Source organism: Aquarana catesbeiana, linkage group LG10, assembly GCF_042186555.1.
Source record: "Aquarana catesbeiana isolate 2022-GZ linkage group LG10, ASM4218655v1, whole genome shotgun sequence".
NCBI lineage: Eukaryota > Metazoa > Chordata > Amphibia > Anura > Ranidae > Aquarana > Aquarana catesbeiana.
In genome coordinates, this window is record NC_133333.1 from 30,656,867 (window position 1) to 30,674,225 (window position 17,359).

At 44.1% G+C, this 17,359-nt stretch overlaps 1 protein-coding gene across 1 annotated transcript in view; it reads right to left on the minus strand.

The window, feature by feature from the left end:
* Positions 1 to 2,307: 2,307 nt before the first annotated feature.
* Positions 2,308 to 17,359, minus strand: part of LOC141110528 (uncharacterized) — a 37,119-nt gene continuing 22,067 nt past the window's right edge. Inside the window, exons 10-15 of the mRNA XM_073601909.1 lie at positions 16,571 to 16,744; positions 14,180 to 14,240; positions 10,332 to 10,486; positions 10,071 to 10,213; positions 4,448 to 4,539; positions 2,308 to 3,060 (exon numbers count right to left, since the gene is read on the minus strand). Of these exons, the coding sequence (XP_073458010.1) occupies positions 3,044 to 3,060; positions 4,448 to 4,539; positions 10,071 to 10,213; positions 10,332 to 10,486; positions 14,180 to 14,240; positions 16,571 to 16,744 (642 nt within the window). The 3' untranslated portion in view covers positions 2,308 to 3,043. The remainder of the gene's footprint in view (positions 3,061 to 4,447; positions 4,540 to 10,070; positions 10,214 to 10,331; positions 10,487 to 14,179; positions 14,241 to 16,570; positions 16,745 to 17,359) is intronic.

Sequence of the window (17,359 nt, forward strand, 5' to 3'; positions counted from 1 at the left end):
TGCTTTGCCATTTAAGTGTGTTTCTGTTCTCGGGGACAGTCTAGTGTTTGGAATCCCCTGAAAGCAGCCTGAATATAGGCTTGAGAGCTGTATTGCTCTTAAATCTCAGTTACGGCTCTCTAGTTTATTACTTGAATATATATGGTGTTATTCTTACACAGAAATATTGCAGTAAAAACAATTTGTTTTTTTATTATAACGTGTGTGTTTCTCATTGGTCATTGCACCTACACTATTGCCAGGTGTGCCAGAGGCTTTTATTAGGGTTGAGAGGCAGAGTAAGAGACGCAGCTCCTTCTGGGGTATTGCTACACCTGTTTTCAGTAAATACTTCATTTTAGACCCAGTGACATCAACCTGCCTCTCAGACTCAGCCAATCAGAGAAAACTTTGTATTCACTCATAGAATACAAAGCTGCCTATGAACAGCTGAGCGCCACTCAGACCCACTCCATTTTGCTACGGGTGTGAGACAGGAAGGTCTCGTCTTGCACCCAGAATACAGTGCTGTATGCAACGTCAGCTTCATACAGTTTATACAGCACACCTAGCGGCCTCACGTTAGTGTGGGGAATAGTTTGTTTGGGGCAGCTTGTCCCAAACTATTTAAACTGAAACCAAAAGCTGGAGATCAGTTTTTAACCATTTCACAAAGCCTGCTCTTATTCTGCATACCATATATACTCGAGTATAAGTCGAGATTTTCAGCTCTTTTGGGGCTGAAAATGCCCCCCTCAACTTATACTCGAGTCACCACTGTCTGCCTACATGATCAGCGTGTCATGCAGGCAGACGACGGCCAGCGTGCGCGATTATCATTCGGCGGCCAGTCCACTGTTCAAAAGCCGCGCCTCCTCCTCGTCTGTGATAGGCAGAAAACTCCATTTCCCAGCAGTCAGCCTATCACGGACATTCTCTCATCCTTGTCCGTGGTATGAGGATGAGAGAATGTCCATGATAGGCTGACCGCTGGGAAATGGAGTGTTCTGCCTATCACGGACGAGGAGGTGGTGCGGCTTTTGAACAGGAGAATAGCCGAATTGTATTATGACACGCTGATCGCTGCAGAGCGGCACACGGAGGCATGCACAGGACACAGGTAGGATGCACACATACACGGGTAGGTGACACATGCACAGGGACACAGGGAGGTATACAGCTGCAGATGGGCATTGCTGGCCCTCTTTTTCAACTTATAGTAGCTGCTGCATTTTTCACCCTCGTCTTATACTTGGGTCAATACATTTTTCCCATTTTCTTGTGGTAAATTAGGGCCTCAACTTATACTTGGATCGACCTATACTCGAGTATATACAAGTTAAAAAAAAAAAATAAATAAATAATCACACAAAAAACACTTAAAACTAGCTCAAATGTTGGTGTATTTTTATGCAATTTTACAATCAAAGGCAGCGCAGATGAAGTACAATGTGTTACACTTCAATTCATTTACTACACATGCAGTCTGTGACATCTACAAGTACAGTGCGCAACTGCGATATATAACCCTACACTCCTCTTCAGGCACCAGAAGGAATCCGGGCAAGCCCGGTGAGCTATAAAAAGACGTACACATTCTACGCTACCCAAAGGATGGAGGCTTGAGTAAGAAAGCATTTAGTAAGTTACAGAGGCATAGCGTGACTGTACTTCATTCTTAATACAGTAAGGTAAGGAAAAGAGGCCGTCCAATAAATATGCAGGAGGGTTTGGCAAACCTTTGTCAGTCCAGCTGATGTCGGGGTTCTGGTTTGCTAGGAAAGAAGCTGCCTTACCAAGCAGAAAGCATAGACTACAGGTAAGTACACAGTGCAGAGAGAAAAAAAAAAAAAAAAAAAAAAAAAAAAAAAAAAGAACCGTAGCTCCCAGGTCCTGTATCTGTCTGCATCTTTAAGCAAGGGTGCTGGCCCGCACTCCCCTGCATATGCAGCAAAACATCCAACCACACTCCAATGACATTAAATTAATTGTTCCAGACACACACAGAATGTCTGCCTAGGCCTTCCCTGCTCTCATGCAATTCACCCATTTAAAAAAAAAAAAAAAAAAAAAAAAAGAAGCTTAATCATAGGCGTTAGCACCTCTACAACCTATCTCTATTTGGGCGAAACGCATCAGTGCAGAGATAATCTGGGCAGACTGCATTTTTTTGTCCTGAACAATAAAGTTAATTTACGGTCACTGGAGTCCAGCTGGATGTTTTCTTTGCACAGCTAAGTACAGAGCGGCGGTCAGTTGCTAGGCAGCACCAGGAGCAAAGGTCAGAGAAGGGTAGCTAGTTGCCAGCTAGCAAATTGGTTATTTGGGTAGAAATAAAAAAAAAAAAAAAAAAGGAGTATGGGTTACTAGTCAATAAGATAACAGACAATGCAAGCAGAGCCTGGTGGGTTAGCCACAGTACACCTCAAGTCCTTAAAAACACAATGCCCTGTGCCGAGAACACTTAACACAGCAGTGAACTAGGAATGTGCACCTGGGCACACTACTAGTTCTCAGATCCTGTTGCTAATCTGACAGATAAGTCAGAGTCAGTCACGTTAACAGATACATACTTGTGTGGAAATCTAAGGGTATAAAGCTATAAGAAGGGAACGAACACCAAGTGGACTGACAAAGGCTCGTAGAACTATTATTTATTTGTACAATGTAACACTTACAGCACTGTTCAGGAATAAATGCACAGATCTGAAAGCGATATTTCACCCATAAAAGCTGCCATTTTCCCCTCACATGTACGCGCATTAGAACTTGCGTTAAAAACAAAGCACCCATATGAACAAATGATCCCCTTTCGGTGTCCCTTAGGACAGGAAAACTGCAGGAGAGGGTTTGAAAGCCACAGCCGCTGAAAATTTATTGTGAGTAGAGTTCGGGACTACGGGAGCAGAGCAAAAGATCCGGGAGGTAAAAACGACATCACTGAGAAGAAAATTGGACAAAGGGTGGGTTACAGTGCGGAGCCATGAGGACAAATGCGGGAGTCGTGCAAGAGAGTCGGCCTTGTGATGGAGTGTCACCCCCGGCATCTCTGGAAGGATTATCTTCACGCCAAAGCCAGCACTGGAGAGGGGGGGAAGAAAAAAAAAAAAAAAAAAACTTGTTTGAAGTGACTGTAAATATTATATATTTTTTTATTATACAATATATAGAGACAGAGACGATAGAGACAGAGACGATAGAGACAGAGACGATAGAGACAGAGACGATAGAGACAGAGACGATAGAGACAGAGACGATAGAGACAGAGACGATAGAGACAGAGACGATAGAGATAGAGACGATAGAGACAGAGACAGAGACGACAGAGACAGAGACGATAGAGACAGAGACGATAGAGACAGAGACGATAGAGACAGAGACGATAGAGACAGAGACGATAGAGACAGAGACGATAGAGACAGAGACGATAGAGACAGAGACGATACAGACAGAGACGATAGAGACAGAGACGATAGAGACAGAGACGATAGAGACAGAGACGATAGAGACAGAGACGATAGAGACAGAGACGATAGAGACAGAGACGATAGAGACAGAGACAGAGACGATAGAGACAGAGACAGAGACGATAGAGACAGAGACAGAGACGATAGAGACAGAGACGATAGAGACAGAGACGATAGAGACAGAGACGATAGAGACAGAGACGATAGAGACAGAGACGATAGAGACAGAGACGATAGAGACAGAGACGATAGAGACAGAGACGATAGAGACAGAGACGATAGAGACAGAGACGATAGAGACAGAGACGATAGAGACAGAGACGATAGAGACAGAGACGATAGAGATAGAGACGATAGAGATAGAGACGATAGAGATGATAGATATAGAGATGATAGAGAGACACACACACACATATCTATCTCTATCTACACACACACATAATATCTCTCTCTATATCTATATCTATCATACCTATATCTATCTCTCTCTATATATCTATATCTCATGCACACACACACACATATATATATCGCATTGAGGACAGAAAGCAAGGGGAATTCACTCCCCTAAGCAAAACGTAAGGGGATCCGCCGGCTCAATGCACTCTGATGCTCTGGGATGGCAGGTCAGCAAGCCCAGATCACAAACAGATTGCCGACCATGGGTATGCCCGTCCCTGGTTTTAGGTCGAGGGCCACCTCAGGGGGCTCCCAGCACCACATATGGCCCATGGGCCACAGGCTGAGCACCCCTGCATTAGCACTTTAACTTTGGGGTTTATTATCATTGTAACAATCATAAACTTGCTGCAGTTTACACCTATGAATTGGATGGTTAGTGGAGTTTTTAATTGTTATTGATAACGTGTCTTAGCGCTGCACTTTGAATTTCCGTTGTACTTTGTATATACGGTAACAGTGATAGCTGCTCATTGGTAATAACCCTTAGGCCCTAGCTGAAAACTTTTAGCTCACACTGACCACCAGTTATAATCACAAACCTGTGAGGGCTTCCTGTGCAAAGTATTTCACATCTACATCTTGGTCTTGCGTTAACTTCTCCAGGACTGGTTTCACATCATTCTGTAGGGTGCTGCAATACAGATCAAGAAGGAAAGGTCAAAACAATAAAAACATGATACATGTACATACCTGTATAGTAAAGCCTGTCTGTCATTGTAGTCTCTCCCAAGGAAAACACTTGCCAACACAAGGCACCGGCTATTCAACAGCTGACTTTCAGTATTTACATAGGATCTTTTCATGTCTGCAACAGTTCAAGAGTACACAAAAATGCTGCATGTCTTCTTCACACGCGGGGGGGCAACAGGTTTACCTGGGGGGAGCACGGGGCATAACTAAAGATCTATAAAGGGGAATAATGACCTCTGGCCACCTGCTCACGATCCCTCTAGCGACGCAAAAGAATTTAGCCCTCCTTCCATCTGCTGGTGATCCCTCTAGTGATATAAAGATCTATAGGGGGGGGGGGGATCAGGTCCTCCTTCCTCCTGATGGTGATACTTCTAGTGATATAAAGATCTATAGGGGGGGGGGGGATCAGGTCCTCCTTCCTCCTGATGGTGATACTTCTAGTGATATAAAGATCTATAGGGGGGGGGGGGGGGGGGGATCAGGTCCTCCTTCCTCCTGATGATGATACTTCTAGTGATATAAAGATCTATATAGAAGAATCAGGACTTTACATTTATAAAATGCTGAACTGCAGTGTCTACCGCTTTGATCAACTTCCTATGTTTGAGCGCCAAAACCAACGCCGCAGGAAAATAAACGATGAGCTTTTTATTCCAGGGCATGCATCACGTTTATTTGGAAATTATGAAAAAGTATCTGGGATACAAATCACCTCCACCTCTCCAGGACACAGAGTTAAACGGATGATATGACGCTGGGAGACCATTGTTGTGCCGCTGCGATTACTGCATAGCCTACGGCTGTGAAACTACTTGGTGCTGTCAGGCACAGATGTCTGTTTATATACAGGAGAGACAGATCCATCAAAATAAATAGCTGGAATGTTACAGGCAGACAACGTCCTCATTCGCAGACTGTCTCTGCTGCTCTCCATCCAGAGTTTTTTTTTTTATTATAAAACAGTTATTGCAGAGGTCATGAGCACTTCACCAACAAATCTTAAAGAGGCACTCCGACAGGGACGCATGATATGTGGGGGGCGCTTTCCAACAGGGACGCCTGATGCAAGGGGAGACGCTCTCCGACAGGGACGCAAGGTTGCGCTCCGATGGGGGGGGGGGGGCTGACATGTTGCAAGAGGGGTGCTTTGATGGGGATGCAAAGGCGGGACATGATGCAGATGCAAAGGGGTACTCCGATGGGGACCCCTGATTTTATAGGGTTGTCCCATCCACACTATGGCTAGCCTTACCCTTCCTATTTTAGGGTCAGTCCAATCAAAAGTGATATATTAGAGGTGGGGTCTGATGGAGAACCTCACCCCCTAGTTTCTTAAATTAGCAAAACTTCTATACCAGAGGATGTGGCTCTGTCCTACTCACTGTTAATTTTGGCAGCAAATTTTGATTTAGTTTTAGTCTTAGTACTAAAATGTCATTTTAGTTTGAGTCCCATTTTAGTCGTATGTAGTCGATTAAATCTCCAGTACATTTTAGTCGACTAAAATGTCCTATGTTTTAGTCTACTAAAATCTCCAGTACTTTAGTTGACTAAAACTCATTTTAGTCGTCTAAAATCTAATGAGTTTAATTAAATTGTAATGCATTAGGTAAATATTTCTCTACAATTTCCAAACTCATTATCTACTGCTGGAGTGAAAAATCTAATATGTTATTATTTATGGTATTGAGGTATGAACATGCACTACAGACCAGTATTAATTTTGAAGTCAAATTTCAATTTAGTTTTAGTCTTGGTCTTAGTCTTTTGACTAAAATGGCATTTTAGTTTTAGTCGTATTTTAGTCATCTCAATTGTTTTAGTTGTATTTTAGTCGACTAAAATAGTATTCATTTAGTCGACTAAAATGTTTTAGTTGACAAAATTAACACTGGTCGTACTGTGAGCGTTTACATGCATCCTATTGGACTTTCCAAGCTAATGAGAAATCCACCAATAAGCATGAAACTCTGGATTATTTGTAAGATGACAACAAACCATTGATCTGAAAATGAAGGAACAAGCGACAACTTGTCTACTGGCACATTTATACTAGTTGCCCTCGAAAAAGCAATATGCAGTGGATTGCTTTTCAGAGGGCTTTTCACAGGCCGCAATTATATCGCCCCTTTACAGCCCGGCTTAAAGGGGGTGTAAAGGTTTGTTTTTTCACCTTAATGCATCCTATGCATTAAGGTGAAAAAACTTCTGGCAGTGACCGGCCCCCCCGTTTTACTTACCTGAGCCCCTTCATCTCCTCGGCGCAGACGCACTCTTCCTCTCTGCGCGAGGTCTCCTGTCTTGAATGGACAGATTGATAGCAGCGCAGCCATTGGCTCCCGCTGCTGTCAATCAAATCCAATGACGCAGGCGCCAGGGCCGAGTCCGGCATTCGTGTCTATGGACGGAAATGCTGGACTCGGGAGCGCGCTTCTCCTAGGGGGTCATCTGATGAGAGGAGGAGCCGCGAGAGCTGCCGGGAGAGGATGTTCGGGGGCCACACTGTGCAAAACTAACTGCACAGGGGAGGTAAGTATGACATGTTTGTTATTTAAAAAAAAAATATTAAAAACACAAAGCCTTACAAAGCACTTTAACCTCTGAAACATGGTGGGTGTGGCATGTGTATACCCATGTGCCTTAGCAGCTAGGGTTGGCAGTAAAAATGCAGCTCACCCATCTTTTTAGTTTGAGAGAGGGAGAGGGAGAGGGAGAAAAAAAATTTTAAAAATTTAAAATCGAGTAGGGGCGGGAGGGGCATTTGCCCCCGGGGAGCCAAGATCGATAACGCTGAACTGCCGGTGGGGATCCTAGACAGTGGATCCTGTCATGTATTGGTGGAGTTCATGGGAGAAGCGAAAGAGGTTCCAATGAAACCATCTGGACTTGTGTTCCTCTGACTTATCTCGCAAAACTAAGTCTTATTACAACGTCACCAGACCCCTAAAAGGTTGATGTTTGCACAGTTTGGAGACCTAAAGTCTGACCACAGAGAGCAGACACTATGGGGGTGATGTACTAAAATTGGTGTAGCTGTGCATCGTAACCAATCATCTGCCATGTATTTGCGTCAAAGCTTTATTGAACAAGCTGATGTTAGAAGCGGACTGGTTACTATACACAGCTGCACCAGATTCTGAGTGCTCCAGTTTTAGTAAATCTCCCCCTAGGGCAGTGATGGTGAACCTTGGCACCCCAGATGTTTTGGAATGACATCTCCAATGATGCTCATGCACTCTGCAGTGTAGTTGAGCATCATGGGAACTGTAGTTCCAAAACATCTGGGGTGCCAAGGTTCGCCATCACTGCTTTGGGGCCTCACTCATCTAACAGCAGCTCACTAAATGAATCCCTTGATGTATTCAGGGGTCTGGAAACTATTAGCACAAAAGTCATACCAAATCTATGAAAACACTGTAGGCTTAATATATACATAGAGCAACGCCTTCAAAACCTACACACAGATCAGTAGATTTAAAAGCCTTTCATAAATACACATTCCAGAGCTGATGGGTTAGTCATGCGGTATTACATAAGAGAATAAAAACAAATCTAGTTCCATTGCTTGGTAGTTTCCAGGAAATATCCGCAATATATGCTTTATGTTGTTATTATATCAGCCTGGAGGTGCTGAAAATGAAAATTCTTTAGGCGGACGGGAAAAAGGTCCAGGGTGTTTAGATCAGTGTCCCCAGAGGAGGCACCGATACTTCTGAAGGGTCCCCGGTTTATTGGACACACAGATAAAGGGTTGATTCATATGAAGATGAGGATTCCCAGATGTAAACACCGCACTCAAGGCAGATGAAAAGTCTGTAATGGAACACATCAAAACTGGTGTGCTTTGATGTAGTCTTATTGAAAAGTACAGAAGGCCCCCAAAAAGGCAAGACCCCCCCAGGAAGACAGATGAATAAAACATATCAAAGGCAAGTATGCTTTGAACTTTAACCTGTGATGAAATAAACCTGTGCCAATCAACTGGGAACAAACATGCAACCAAAAGTCAGAACTACAACTTACGATGGATTGGTGAAAAGCGGACAACTAAAAGCAAGCCATAGACTAGTCCAAAACCTTACAAAAATTCCTGTTAATCGTCAGGTCATTCGTTTGTTTTTCGCATCATTAGTGTTCCAGCTGTGACATATGATTTCCGTGCCGCAATCAAAAAAGGGCCTGAGCCAACATTGCTTTTTTTTATTAGAAAAACAAAACTATGGCACAATCACTTGCACCATTCGCATGGGGCCTCGTTCGCATGGGGCATACTAAAACGCAAGTGCATGGAGGGGCCGTGTTTACCCACATGGGGATGCACATGTGTTCTGCACATCCCCATGCAGGCAGCCCACTGATCTCAATTGGGGTGCAGCAGCTGCACCCAATATGTGAAATTGGGAGCAGTGGCTGTGTCCATGCAGCTGCTGCATACCAAATGTCTTTAGTAGGTCCTGTTTGAACAAGGGAGCCTCTTTTTTGGGGCCAGATTGAGAGGGTCTTCCTTACACATGGGGGTCAATTAGAAAAAATGCTCCCTTACAGGTAGCTAAAAAGATCTTAAAGCAGAAGTACAACCAAAGTTCGTTTGGCTGGGCTTCCCCTATGGATCACAAGAGTGCAATTCGTTTTGCACTCCTGTGACCTGTTTTTAGCAGAGAGCAGTCTGAAGTCCGCTCTCTGCTGACGTCACAGGAATCAGTCCAGGCACCGCGTCATCCCGACAATGAAGTCTGGATCCGCCAGGTGCCTGGACTGATACCTGTCTCAGCGAGCCGCTGAGAGCCTGAGATACATCTCTTAATAGTCAAGAGCTGAAGCTCCACCGGTCTCAAAATGCTGGCTCTGATGTGATATCAACCTTGGAAGTACAGTATGCAGGTACCATCAGGTCAGAGATCAACCTGCCACCGTTTAAACTGAAGGTTTCTGCAAACTTTTCAAACAAAGGGCCAGTTATCTGCCCTTCAAACTTTAGGGGGGTAGTACTCTGGTCAGCGGAAGTAAAAAAAAAATAAAATAAATAAAATTGCATCACTGGGGTCCGTGGGAGGAATAGTGCCCCATCACTGGGGTCCGTGGGAGGAATAGTGCCCCATCACTGGGGTCCGTGGGAGGAATAGTGTCCCATCACTGGGGTCCGTGGGAGGAATAGTGTCCCATCACTGGGGTCCGTGGGAGGAATAGTGTCCCATCACTGGGGTCCGTGGGCTACAGTTGGAGGCCACTGGTTTAAACCATAAAGGGCAAACTTTTTTTTTTTTTTCAGTTTGGAATAGAGTGGAGGAGCATTAGAACACCTGTCAGTTTTTGTTGCTGTCTGAAACCTTACAGGGGTTATAATCCTCCCTTATTCAATCCAAATTAAAAGACATTTTTGCCTAAAGTTCTACTTTAAAAAGGGAAAACCTAGCAGCCTCTGAAGCAGCATTGGTTGAGAAGGCTGAACTAGAAAACATAGATTTGTACCTGTTGTCCAGTGTGGGACCGATCTTCTGGAGAGACTTGGCAACATTAAAGCGCACATTCGCCACGGCATCGCCTGCCATCCGCACTACTGTGGGCAACATGTGCTTGGTGGTGATGTCCTGTCCACAAACTTCAGAGAGTACCTAGGAAAAAAACAGACACCAGCTGAAAAGAAACTCAAGCTCTGAAAATACAAGATCAGGCTTCTCCCCTTATATCTGACAACAGCTTTAGTCCAAGAGAACCTCCACATTCACTTACATTGATACAGAACAAGGTGGTCATTCGGTGCAGATAGTTCGGGTCGTTGGACATTGCCAGCACTTTGGGGATGATGGTGGCCTGAGCCCACTCTTTACCAAACTTCTCCACCAGCTTCTTCAGGTTGCTGGTAGCTGCCTCTCTGATGGCATATACTGAAAACCCCAAAAAAATGCAAAGTTTTTTTTTTTTTATTTTATTTTTTTTACATCTGACAATAATTGAACATCTTCATCAAAAAGCTAAAAGTTGTTTAAAAGTTGTTTAATAACCTAATAGTGATGTGATGTTTGGGATACCATCTATTCTTTAAATTACTTCAGTTTATCCAACTGTACTTCAGTTTGTGAGCCAAAAGATAAAATAGGAACCCTAGATATTTGCTTATTTTTCATATTCACCAACTTAAGTGAACTTAAATTTAAAATAATGAACATGTCATACTTACCTGCTCTGTGCACTGGTAGTACACAGAGCCAGGGCCGGGACAAGGGGTGGGCAGGAGGGGAAGCTGCCCTGGGCACAGTGCAGTAAGGGGGCAGAGAATGGACATACGGCAGTAAACCCATTCTATGGCATGCATTAACAGTGGGGGTGGGGGCGCAGTTCTGCATCATTGCCCTGGGCGCTACACGAATGGTCGAGGAGATGACCTTCTGCTCTGATTGTCTAGGCCAGGGATGACGAACCTTAGGGGGTCGGATCAGAAGTAGGAACAAGTACCTGTCAAAATTTACAGGATTGGGGGAGGAGACCTTAAAGTGGAACTTCCCCTTTTGGGTTTAATTCTACACACGCTTCCTCACTCTTCTCTATTACTTCTGCCTTACTTTCTGGACAGACTTTAGGTCATGACACAGGAAGGAGTTGACCAGCTGATCTCATTAGCACACACCCTGCATCATCTACCCTCAGCTGGTCAACTCCTTCCTGTGTCATGACCTAAAGTCTGTCCAAGAAGTAAGGCAAAAGTCATAGATAAGTGTTTTTAACCACTTAAGGACCGGAAGGATTTACCCCCTTAATGACCAGGCCACCATTCGCGATACGGCACTGGGTCGCTTTAACTGACAATTGTGCAGACGTGCGACATTGTACCCAAACAAAATTGATGTCCTTTTATCCCCACAAAGAGAGCTTTCTTTTGGTGTTATTTGATCACCTCTGGTTTTTATTTTTTGCGTTATAAAACAAAAATTATTTTGAAAAAAAAAAAAAAAAAAGGTTTTTTTCTTTTTGCTATAATAAAATATCCCCCCCAAAAAAAAAAAAAAAAATTATATATATATATATATATATATATATATATATATATATATATATATATATATATATATATATATATATATATATATATATATATATATATATAAAAAACAAAAATGTCTTTATCAGTTTAGGCCAATATGTATTCTTCATATTTATGGTGAGAAAAAAAATTGCTATAAACGTATATTGGTTTGCACGAAACATAGCATAGCATCTACAAAATAGGGGAAAGATTTATGTCATTTTTATTATTTATTTTTTACTAGTAATGGCGGCGATCAGCGATTTTTAGCAGCACTGCTATATTACAGAGGACAGATCGGACACTTTTTGGTGACCGGTGACATTACAGTTTTGGAGGAGCTAAAAAAAGCCACTAATTGCTGTATAAATATCACTGGAAGGGGGTGAACACTAGGGGGCGATCAAGGGGTTAAGTGTGTCCTAGGGAGGGGGAGGGGTTTCTAACAATGGGGAGGGGACTGATTGGGAGTACTGAGAGATCGTGGTTCCCAATCACTAGGAACAGACGATCTCACTGAACTCTGTCAGAACGGGGATCTGCTTTGTTTACACTGGCAGACCCCCGCGTTCTGCCTCTGAGCGATCGTGGGTGGCCGGCGGACATCGCGGCCACCAGACCCGCTCACTGGCTCCCCCGCTGTGCAGCGCGTAGGCTCTTTACCACGTGATTAGCCGTGTCCAATAACGGCTGATCAGTGTAAACAGGAAGAGACGTTTATCGGCTTTACCTCACTCGCGTCTGTCAGCCACTAGTAGGAGAGCTGTTCGGCGGCTCTCTTGACGTGGGGGGGGGGGGGGGTTCTGTGCTGATTGTTTATCAGCGCAGCCCCCTGTGGATGCCAGCCCAGTACCACCAGGGATGCCCACAAAAAGGACACCCACCAGGTATACCACCCTAGACCACCAGGGATATGCCAATCAGTGCCCATCTGCGATGCCTGCCAGTGCCGCCCATCAGTGCTAAACAGGAATACCATGCTGTAGCCCTCTTTTGCAATGCTAAAGTGGCTAAAGCTTACGAACCTTGAAACGGAGCTCCACCCAAATGGGAAGCTCCACTTGTTTGCTTCCTCCACCACCCCTTTGCTGTGACATTTGGCACCTGTTGGGGGGGGGGGGTTGGGTAGAAACCTGTCAAAACCAGGTACCTGCTCCCACTTCCAGGTAAGAGCGCTGCAATCATTGTGTGGTGGTCTACGCAATTTCCCACCCCTCCTCCTCCTCCTCCCCCGGTGCCTTCTGGGATACACATAGGTCCCAGACGACAACGGGACCATCGTGCATGTGCAGCAGGAAACAAGCCGTGAAGCAGGAAGGCTTCACTTCCTGTCTCCCTTAGAGAAGATGCCGATGCCTGCAACCGGAGTCGATGGACAGATTGGCTTTGGGTGCCGACATCGCGGGATCCCTGGACAGGTAGCTGCTGACTTAACTTTTTTTTACTCCCCCAGGCTGGAGCTCCTCTTTAAGCCCCATACACACGGGCAGAATGTCGGGAGACATTTGCCGGTACAAAAAAATACCAGCCGACATTCTGCCAGTGTGTATGTCAGAAAACTAGCAGCCGACTGACTCCCAATCAGCGCTCTCAGCCAATGGTAGACAGTGCTGATCGGAGTGTTCTGGAAGAAGGGCCGTCCCCGTCAGAACACAGAACAGCTCAGCAGAAGAGATCGCTGAACTAACCCTGCATGTTTAGTACAGTGGCTCCCGACCGGAGACGTCAGTTGTTTTAGGCAACCCGCGGGGTTTCACAAAAAACAAACAAACACACACACACACACACACACCTGTAGTGTTTACCCAGCATTAGAAAGGTATCTAGACATTAAAGCGGGATTCCGGCCAGGAACATTTTTTTTTTTTTAAAAGTCAGCAGCTACAAACATTGTAGCTGCTGGCTTTAAATAAGCACACTTACCTGTCCTGGGTGCCTGCCATGTAAGCCACCCGAGGCCGAGCCGTCCCTCGGCTCTCGGGTCCCGGCACCGCCATCCTAACTAAAGGAAACAGGCAGTGGAGCCTTGCGGCTTCACTGCCAGTTTCCTGCGGCGCTCTGAATGGCCACGTGGTTTTCTGGGAACACACACAGTTCCCAGAAGGCAATGGGGCCGCTCACCGAGGAGCGGGACACGCCGCCGAATAGGAAGAGGCAGATTAGGAAGACTGCCTAGCAACAAGAGTTCAGGTAAGTTTAAATTTTTTTTTTTCAAATGTTTTTTTTTTTTTAAAGTTTTTTAGGATTTTTCATGTTTTTTATTTTTTTATTTTAGGGTGGCCCTCCACTTTAAGTGAATTGCTAAACAGGTCTATTTGTATTGCCTGCGTGATCTTATCAGACACACTACTTTGTTTTCTGTTCGAAAAACAAATCTTCTGCATGATAATGATGTTTATCCAGAAGCCTAAAGTGGTCTAGAAATACACAATACCCCCACCGTTCTAGAATCATCAGCAGCTGGAAGGGAGAGTGGCTTATTAATGGATTAGGACATCTGTAAACCATCAGCATTCTGTCCTCTAGGCATCGAGATTTAAAGATAAACATTTCTTACCGTGATCCACAAGCCAGGCCATACATAATGAGTTCAGCTTCTCATCAAAGAACTCCACACCCTACATGGGAAAAATAAATCAATCATTGCTGAGGCCAAGAAACAAAAACACTTGTGATTATTATTAACAAGAAACATTCTATTTCAACAGCCCTTCAGAATCCATCTCTGAGCGCACACAATCCGGCACGACGGCTCCCTCTGCTGGTGGGAGCGTTGCAGAGCTCCGGAGTTTTATCATCGGGAGCGTCTCTCCGGGACTGCACAGTGTGGGATACCAACCCTGGATGGGGGTTCAGCCAAAAGTTTGTTTAGCTGCTATAAACAGACTCTGGTTTAAATCCAAGTGCATATCTGATTACATAATTCTAATCCCCAATACACGAGAGAGGGAGTGTCAACATCCCCCCCCAAAAGCAAAAATTTGGCAACAGACAATTGATATTATTTCAAGTACATTTCAAACTGTCACTGTGTTTTTCCACGGCCAAAATTAGAACAAACAAGTATGATATGAAAGAAAAAAATAAATAAATAAAATAACCCCTTAAAGTGGAACTAAAATCTTCTATACTTTACAGCGGGGCTCAAAGATTAGGTCCCCATGGCAACTAGAAAGTGCGTCCGCTGCTTGGGCTCCCGCCTAAATGGTTCCACACACCCCATACATGTCCCCCCCGCTATGTATCCTGGGCTTCACATGCCCATCTGCGGGTGCTGCCAGGTAGAGAAGAGCGGACACACATCCAGGGAAGGGGGAGATTTTATGTGCTTGGGTGTCCCTCAGTGGGTGGTTCTGGCCAACTCAGATTGTTTGAAGATTGTTTGAAGACCTGGATTCTTTCCTAAATGTACAGAATATAACTGGGTACTGACATTTATTAGGTAAAGTTAATCCAGGGAAAATCCGACTACCTCTCGGGAGATCAGGAAGGATTTTTTTTCCCCTGCTGGAGCAAATAGGATCATGCTTTGCTGGGGTTTTTCGCCTTCCTCTGGATCCACTGTGGGTATTGGCTAGTGTATATGAAGGATTTCTATTTGAGTGCATTAGGGTTTTTTTCTTCTTTGCTATTTGAACTGGATGGACTGGTCTTTTTTTCAACCAGAATAACTATTTAACTTGAATTTTTAAAATTTAAAAAACATTTTTTTTCTTGATCACATATGGGACAAGTCTCCTATATGATGGTTTTTTGATGACAGCTTCTCTTTAAAAAGACATCTGGGGTCTAACAGACCCTAGATATGTTCCCTGTGCTACACCTCATTACATTTTTTCCCAGCCATACTGGGACATCAAACACCTCACCTTCCGGACCAGACACAAGGAGGGGAGGAGAGCGTGCGTCCGCTCTGTTCCCTCCCCCGGGTGGCACCTATGTCGTTCTTGGGCCCGAAGATGCGCAAGCGGAGCAGGGAATACCTGGTGCTCCATTAACCAGGGGTGAGTAGACGCAAATCAGGAGGCAGCGCAGCCGCCAGAATGCGGAGTCTGCTTGCTAGATTTACACATACAGAATATAAAAATGAAGTGTGTGTATATATATATATATACATACATACATACATATATACACACACATACATACATATATACACACACATACATACATTCATACACACACACACACACACACACACACACACACACACACACACACACACACATATACATATATATATATATATATATATATATATATATATATATATATATATATATATATATATATATATATATATATATATATATATATATATATATATATATATATATATATATATATATATATATACATACATACATACATATATACACACACACACACTCACTCCCTGCTGTCAGGTCTGTACGACATACAGGGACATGGTAGCAAAAGCGTTAGAACCTCCAGCACTGGGAGAATCACTTTACTTTCTCTATCCATCTCTACTAAAGCATTGTAACATTACAAAACAAATTGTGCAATAATAAAACCCTCATCTGCCTACAAGGACAAGGTGTACACTGGAGCGCTTCCAAGAGACAAGTACAAATAATGAATATGTATTCATGTACAGGATGCTGATCTTCCGCTCTCAGAGCTAGAAGACAATGAGACAAATTGCGGCTCATAATCGCAGCCCTTTATTGTGTATGAGATGTCCCTCCAGCTCCTCGCTCACACACAACACTCATCCTGCAGCTCCACTTGTCCTATATAGAACGGCTCTTGACCTTGATCATCATCTGTTTACAGAGTCCAGGAGCGCACAGAAATAAAGAAGGCCAAGCATTCGGATGAATCTTATTGGACGCACATACCAGCTGCTCAGCTAGGAGTGCCATGGACCTCAAACCCCGGGCACACACACACAAACATACAAATGTTAAAATGATACACATACCAGCTGGCCTGCGAGGAGAGGCATGTACTCAATGATGGCCAGGCGCACTCGCCACTTGGCGTCCTCAGCCAGCTCCACAATAGCGGGCAGAAGGGACTGGGAGAGCTGGCGGATGCCGATGACCTCGTTTACACAGTCCAGGTTGGAGATGATGTTGAGCCTCACTTCTGGACACTGAAAAGGTGAGAATAGACACAGCAGTTGTTAAAAAGGGACACAAAAAACACAGCGAGGAGGACAACATTTTAGGGCCCGTTCACACCATCTCACAGCCCAAAACGCTGCAGCCCAACCCTCACTCCCCCAATCAGCATTGAAGATTTTTATTCCTCACGCTGCTACCATTAGTAAATAGATAGGAAGGTAGATTATATTTACTTGTTTTAAACTTTTTTTCACATTTTAGTTACTGCTGGATTTCTTGCCTTGGCAAATGTCATACATCCTAGGAGTCTTCAGGAGGGGTTTTTTTCAGCTAAGCACACTCTCCTGCCTGCATGTCTGAGCTAAGGGCAGATGGATTCCAGGAAGTAAATGCTACATGAATCATTAAAAAAAAATTAACCACTTAAAGACCAGAACTTTCCCGGCATTTTGTTTACATGTAACAATCAGTTTTGTTTTTTGATAGAAAATTACTTGGAACCCCCACAAACATTATATAATTTTTAAGCAGAGGCCCTAGACCAGGGGTCTCAAACTGGCGGCCCTCCAGCTGTTGCCAAACTACAAGTCATATGAGGCATTGCAAGGCTGACCGTTACAAACTTGACTCCCACAGACAAAGGC